Here is a 7,922-nt window from a genome sequence, read left to right on the forward strand (position 1 = left end):
CCTCTAATATATATATATACATAATCTTTATTGTTGAAAGTATTATATACATCCCCTCTTTTCCCCCATTGACCCTCTCCAGCCTGCCCCTGTCCCCCCACCCCAGTGGGCTTTTGTTAGCTTTTATATCAGCTTTGTAAAAATTAAAAAAATTCTGCTTTCACTCAGTGGAAGCAGCTTAAAGAGCCCTGCCTGGTTGGAAGTTTTCTGGCTGAATATCCATCCCCACGTGACACCTGTTTCCTTGGGTAGGAATTTAGCTCAGTCCAAAACCTGTATAGTTGATGCAGCAGTTCCTAGATTGCTCTCTACCAAGTCCAGCACATTCATTAAAATGGTTACATCTGTTAATTGTTGAGCAACTGTGGGAAACCAAATACAGGAGAGCCACTGACATCACCAAACTGTCATTACATTCGAGATAAAAGATTTATTCATGTAAACAAAAATAATCACAACAAAATGTACACTAATTTGAAAAACAAACCATTATAGTGACTAAATTTTATGTTCTCTTATAATTGTGTAAAAGTATTTTGTTTACTTCTGCAAAAAGCATGTTGTTTGCTTCTACACAAATTTCTACTTGTAAAAGAATAGCAAACATTAAAATACAGTGTTAATTTGCATTACTTATAAGGAGAGAACATCGAAGCTTTTAGTTTACAAAGTTGTTACATGGAGCCACACACTAAACTATTGATTAAAAACATTATCTATTCCAGATTCACGTCATATACATTCGCCACCCAAGCTGAGAAATAAGCATTTCATATGGTCTCCCACCTCGTTCTAATGTATTTTTCCCTTTTAACTAAAAGCAGAAAATTGTATTTTTCTTTTTTTAATTGACCTCAGATGATGCACTTTCTAATTCATGAGAAATGCGAAATTTGAGATGTTTATCTTGTTCCTCACTCTGAGGGTCTGAGGCCAGTTTGTCTTCATGGCTCTGCAATTCTCGGCTGTGGAACTCCTGGCTAACTCTGGAATTTTCCTGACTATCAATCCCAACAGAATGCTCATTGCTTGCATCCATCGCCTTCAGCTTATATCCTTTGGCAAGCTCGTGGCTGTGGGTTTCCACACTGTGGTCATCCAGCTGACTTGTTTCCTGGCTGTCCTTCCCACGGCTGTCCCAATCAGAAGCCACGGGCAGGCCCTGGGCTACAAGGACGGCCCTGTGTGCATCGTCCATCTCATCGCTTTCCATGTGTGACGTAAGGTCTTCCTCTGTAGCATCAGGATACTGAATCACAGCACAAATGGAAGAAGAATTAAATGACAGCCAGGAATAGGCACATTGCAATTCTTTCCTGCTCTCAAACTTTTAGGCCAATGAAAACTGTCTAAATTTGGCTGAAGTAAAAAATAAGACAAGCATGTTACTTTATATTTCACCAAGCCCTTTCATGTGTCATCTCCTTTGAGGTAATAGTTACATCAATGATATATGTGATGAAACCTATGAGGTAAGTCTCCTTATCTCTTTTTTACATAAAGAAACGTGAATTAAAAGTTAAAAAATAAAGCAAATGATGGCTACGTGTCAAATCCAGATCTTTTGACTATACATTCAGTGTAATTTGCAACTCTCCCATTCCTCTTAGGTATTTAACTTCAAAATGTGACCATTGTATTGTACAAGTAATTGCTGTTTTTCAGTCTCCTTTTAATCTAAAAAAAGTGAATAGGATAAATGCTTTACCACCAGAATTTGGGGAAAAATAGCGTTATGATTGAGAGACAAAATTAGAGAGGAATTATGTGGACTTAAATATATAGGTATATTAAAAAAACACCAAGGGAAAAAGTCTCATTCAATGGTCATAAAGTAATAATAATGCTGAATGAATGAATGCATGAATGAATAAGGGAGTGTGCAGATTCTGGTTCATAGACTTGGGCTCTCACCATGACCATCAGATATGTCTGTTAAAGGGCTTACCTGGACGACAGACCTGTGTAACTTCTTAGATTTTAACCTCAGTCCATGAGCCACACTATCGCCTCGGCCATCATTTGTGTCTATTGTGGGGACAGCTGGAGTGGCAAAAGGGGTTCCAGGAAAGTCAGTGGGAAAGTCAGTGGGAAAGTCAGTGACCAGTTCATCAGATTCATCAGAATGGTGAGACTCGTCAGAATTGTCAGGGTCATCAGTATGATCATCGTCATCTGAGTCATTTGAGTCGATGGAGTCTTGGCTGTCCACATGATCTTCGTCGTCATCATCATCCACATCATCTGTGTGGTCCTGGCTTTCATTGGACTGACTTGGGAGAGTCTGAAAATCAAGATGGCCAGAAAAATTAGTGTAAGCATTTTAACTTTCCTTAGCCTTTAGAGTGCATTAGTCTTTTACTATCTTTCTTTTATTTAGTTTCAGGATCTCTGCATCCACAACAATGCACTCAATGGTTTTTAAGAGCTAAATTGAGCACCTTTCAATTTCTTTTTTTAACATAAGGATAAATTGAATAATAATTAAAGTATTTTTCTTGATTTCCCATAAAAATTATTTTTCTAGATATTTTCAAGTAAGATACATGAGTAGAATATTTATATTGATAACGTTTTTTTTTCTGGTTCACATTAGACATTATTTAATAGGCCAAATTCAATAATGCAATAAATACAGATACATGATTGTGAGATTATTTTTTTGTATTAGAAATGAGAATTCTCAGGAGATCAGAGCATCATCATGCCGCAAAACCTAAACTACCTCCCTATTAACATGGATCATCAAAAAGTGACTGTTATGCCTGTGTATAAAGTACAGCTCAGAAATGTCCATTGAATTAGTTAATGTCTATTAAACTTCCAATTAGCAAATATACTGGGTCATTTATCTAACTTTTCTTGCTAGCAAATCTTAGCATGTTCAAACAGAATTTTAAGGAAAACAAACTTTTTTCTTTGCTTAGCAAATATATTGCTAGTCCTAATAAAAAGTCCTCATTAACAGCCCTATAATAGTTATCAAATAAACCATTATGTTAGGAACAGAAATGTCCCTAGAGGCAAAATCTTGGGCTTATAGTTATTTATTAGATGTGTGTCAGATATTAGATAAGACATCTGTGAAATACCTTCAATCAATTGCAAGAGGTTTAGCATTTCAAATAAGAGACATTAGTAAACATTTCCTGCCACACTAAACTTATCAGAAAAAATCTGGTGTTTCTGGCATTTAGTAAATACATATTTTTTTCCGGTGGTAGACTGGCAGTTTACTGGAAAATTTGTTCATGGAATTTTTGTTAGAATCAAACTCAGGAAATGTCATTAGGAGAAAGAGTGGCTTCTTTGTCTCTCCATGGCATGGTGGGCTTCTGATTCAAAGTGGGAACTCACCTCTTGTTTGAAGTCATCAGTTTCTTCAGAGGATACCGTATTCTGGAGAAGGAAAGGCATATCAGTATATAGCACACATGCTTAACCTTTTTATTCTAGAGTTAGCTTTTTCCATCCAAAGCAGGTCTTATTTTTCAGCCTTGTTGGTCAATGACTTAAAGGGGAAAGGGTCAACATGTCAGATTAGTTGATGTCCTAGAATTGCATTTGCTAACAGGCATGAGGATCTACTTAACCAGCCCACTGGTCTGGTTGGTGGCTATATACTTTTTGTTGTTGTTCTTTAATTGCAAGACACATCACTTTTGAAAATAATTAAAATTAAAAATACCTGTGGTGCTAGGAGACTCTGCTTCTGAGATGGATCAGGCTTTAGCCATGTGGCTACAGCATCTGGGTGTTTGTTGTAAAGCTACCAAAAAAAGTTGCATATTTGTCATTATTTTTAAAAAAAGAAACATAAAGATCTCTAAGTGATATGCTTAAAAAGCAACTATACTTCACCAATACTGATGGATAAGAGTAATATGCATATATATATTCAACCAGAGCCTTAGACACCCCTTTTCTAACCTATTTTTTCTTTCAGATTCACTTAATAAACTCTTACATAGCACTTACTGTGGGTCAGGCACCCTTCAAAGTGTTTACATGTTTTCATTCATTTAATCCTCTCAACCCCCTATGAGATTGATATCATTCTTGCTTCCATGTTGCAGATCAGGAGAAATTAAGCCACAGTGAAGTTAAGAGTCAAGATTCAAATCCATCACACTGGCTCTCCACACTGAACTTAACACTGTGCTTCCCTGTTCTACGTTTTCTAGCTGAAATTTCCTCTCAGATAAAGTACAACTAAAACAGAGGTGCCCTTAATGAGCACTGGTCTTCAAGGTCTCCTCTACTATGTAGCTATTTAAATTTAATTAAAATTAAATGAAAATTTCAGTTTCTCAGTTGCACTAGCTACAGTTTAAATGTTTAATAGCCCCATGAGTCTAGTGGCTATCTTAGTGGAGGGTGAGGAAAAAAAACATTAACATCATCTCACTAAAGTTCTATTGCTCTAGGGTGCCAAAGACATGAATGGAATGTCTCCGCTTTTTAGCCAAGTTATTTATTTGGACAATGATGATGATATGCTAGTACAGAGGAGTGGAAATTGCTCTGAATGCATGTCATCAGATGGGCTGTATTACCCGTGGAAGTCAATGAGAACGAGAACCCTGAGGGTTCCATAGAGTTCTTTCTGCAGCCACCAAGGTGGTTGGGGGTTTGGGGGGAGGAGAGAAGGGAGGAAACCAGTCATCACTTTGCACTTCTCCATGACTGGCTGTAGCCAGAGCAGCTTCAGGTTGGGCTTCTAGGAAAGTTTTGCTTTAAAAAGGTACGAAAAACTACTGGTCTAGATGAGTTCAAAGTTTCCCTCTTTCTTTAAGAAATGTATTTATGCAAGTATTATATAGAAACATGTTATACTATATATTTTACAAATATGTCTATTTCCTGATGATACATGTAATACAGGTTTAGGGAGAATGTATTTGTAGGTTAAATTTATAATATATAAAAGTAACATGAAGAAAATAAAGCTAAGCAAAATAGACTAAAATCCACCCAGTAGTTGTAACCCTCACAGATACCCAGTGTTCATCTTCACAGGTGTCTCCCTATAGACTCCATATTTCCTACTAGGTCTCATGTCTAGGACACTAGTAGGTTGAGCTCTTCACTCACCTCCCAAATACCATTTAATAACTTATACTGCCATGGCTTCATGTGTCATATATATATATTTTAAAAAGACATTATTTTTTTTGCTTCAATGTGTGACCTCTCTCTTCTCTGAAAATGTTAATTTTTCTGGCTTATTGTTGTAATTCAAACAATACTTGTGTTCTTAAATCACTTGGAAAACAGACACACCTACGCACACATACTTGCACACTCAACCACATGCAACAATACCTCTCTTAGTGTCTTCATTAAGCAATCTAATTACAGTGACTCCAGGAAACTCTATATTGGCCTTAATTCTCTTCGTCTGAATCAAACCCTGTGTCTTTTTGTCCAGGCTCCTCGGGACAATGCCCATTTGTTGTTTGCCTGGCACAGTTTCACCTATTGTGGAGGGGCAGGTACCTCTATGGCGCTAGTCAAATAATTATAATAAAGAGTTTGATTTGGTCTTATGCTTGGTTAGAGAACTGTGATCTAAAGTCAGCTGACAAGCCTAATGGATACAAATACCATAAATAGACTTTCTTTTTATAATGGGCTTCTTGGCAAATATCTTAGGACATACTGTGAATATTGCAGTTATGTAAACTGTCCAATACGTGAGGCCCATTTTAAATTACGCCTTCCACTAAGTAAAAAAAAAAAAAAAAAAAAGGGTGGGATTTTCTACTTCTAGAACAGTATGTTGACTTGTGGAAAAAAAAGTCATGCAACTTCAGAGAACTAATTTTACATAAGTAGTAATGGCATAGAACATTATTTTGGTATACAAAAAATCTAGTTCAGTGTGTGGAACATATATTTGTTAAAAATTATGCTGTGCTTGGCACTAGCCTAAGTTGACAGGCAGTCAATTACTTATAAATTAAAAGTCTTGACTCTGATAATAAGTAAAATTACAACAGATATGTTTGTAGTGCTTCTTGAAACCGCTGCATACATAATTTAAGTCTGTGCTAAATCTAAAAGATGCTTACCTGCTTTTCTTCAGAGCTGCCAGAATCAGCATGTTTAACCTTTGAAACAGAAAAGATGAAGAAAGATTACAACGTGAATGTGTGCCCAGCACAGGGGGGCATCCAATTAATTGATTTTGAGAAATTTTCCTTAAGATTCAGCTGTACTCACTGGAAGGGCAGAGGTGATGCCTAATAAGCAGAAGCAAATCACTGCAATTCTCATGGTGGTGATTTTTCCTGCAAAATATTTTGTAATGAATATTTGACCTCTTCACAGGTTAAACCAGTGATACCTTATTATTCTACCATATTACAAAATAATCACAAATAAATACATTTCCTGCAGAATATGTAGGAACTTTTTCTTTTTAATATTATGGTCCTTTTGAATTAATATTTGTAATGCTATCTCTGTTCTTCATCTTTCCCAATTGGGCAAGGGAGAGAAGAAGTTTACAAGTCTATATTTATTCAACTTTTAAATTTAGAGTTCCAGAGATCACACCATTAGTTCCTGACACTGCCAGCTGTCTAAACCTAAGCACAGACCAACAGTAAATTAATTAAAATAATAAGATAGTGTGGGACTTTTACTTTTCAGAGAAGAAAAACACAAAGAGTGATAAAACTGTGAAAGAAATGCGCTTTCTCCATTTTTCAGCATGCATTTCAAATGTGATTTTTAACTTAAATTATTAAAAAGATGCTACTCGGGTGAAATAAAGCTATTTCTAGAATTAGTTATTCTAGAAAATAAGTTAGTCTTGAAATTTGAACCAAAAAAGGAAACATTGAAAATAATCAACAGCTTTTTTAAATTTGCAGTAAGTCTACATAATGTCATACAAGTTTTTGGTGAAAATTTTAATAGGTAAATACAGAGAAGTAAAAAAAAAAATCAGAAACTTTCCCCCTTGAAAATAGTATAAATCAAATAATTAAAAACAGCATTATCATTAGCTTATATTAGCACTGAAGATCCTTTTCCTTTGAAATGCCTCCATAATCATCTATCCATTTCAAATGATATGGGCATAATCATCCCAAAGGGGCATAGAATTGTACCTTTTTCTTTTTTTCTAATTGGAAGAGATAGTATCATTTCTTTTGAGGACTGAATGGAAGGATTTTTAAGGTTTATATTGACTGGCTTTCAAAATAGCTGGTCTGCAGGAGATCTGCTATGTATCTAGCAGGCTTATTCAAAAGACTACAACAATTTAAAATATGATGAACAGCATTACAGTGACGCCCTTTGCCTTACAATTGACCTTCCCCATGAAGGGAACTGCATGTATAGGACAGCAGCAGCAGGAGAGCACACTGCAGGCTTACCTCGGTCTGCTGCTGGCTGAGAAGGCTGCCACGGGTCTGAGAGGAGAGTCCAGTCCCAGAGGGTGCTGCACTCCTCGATGTCTCCTCCTCTTGCTGCTGACAACCAGGACCTCCCAGTATTTAAATGCTGCTCAGACACCCTCCCTCCCCCCAACACAGGGAGGCGGAGAGATGTGTCATGAGGTTTTTTGCCACTGCCCAACCCACTTGCTCCCACACTTCCCCCTCTGGTTTTGTGGTACACACACACACACACACACACACACACACACACCAGAGTTAAACCATTACTTCTCTACAATATCATTAGCTGGCATTTTCATTTATGGGAATGACATTCAGCATCATGAAAGGGCACCTTGGAGCCCCATTAAAAAGGGTGGGGGAAATGACTAGTTCTTACAAAGATTTTATAATTTCTGAATTAGGAGAAAAATCGTTAATATAAAATCAGTCCTAAGTAAAATTAAATAGAATGGGTTTTATTTCTTTCCGTTTGAAAAAGAGATTAAGGTAATACGTGCAACTAGA

The 7,922-nt window shown here is 36.5% G+C and overlaps 1 protein-coding gene across 1 annotated transcript; it reads right to left on the reverse strand.

Moving 5' to 3' along the window:
- Positions 1-407: 407 nt before the first annotated feature.
- SPP1 (secreted phosphoprotein 1) lies at positions 408-7,501 on the reverse strand. Its single transcript, XM_006760044.2, has 7 exons — positions 7,392-7,501; positions 6,226-6,293; positions 6,075-6,113; positions 3,689-3,769; positions 3,358-3,399; positions 1,949-2,284; positions 408-1,249 (listed from the first exon to the last, which is right to left on the reverse strand). Exons 2-7 carry the CDS (start codon positions 6,277-6,279, stop codon positions 845-847), a joined length of 957 nt encoding a protein of 318 aa, XP_006760107.1. The 5' UTR covers positions 6,280-6,293; positions 7,392-7,501; the 3' UTR covers positions 408-844.
- Between the last annotated feature and the right edge of the window lie 421 nt (positions 7,502-7,922).

Source organism: Myotis davidii, unplaced genomic scaffold, assembly GCF_000327345.1.
Source record: "Myotis davidii unplaced genomic scaffold, ASM32734v1 scaffold356, whole genome shotgun sequence".
NCBI lineage: Eukaryota > Metazoa > Chordata > Mammalia > Chiroptera > Vespertilionidae > Myotis > Myotis davidii.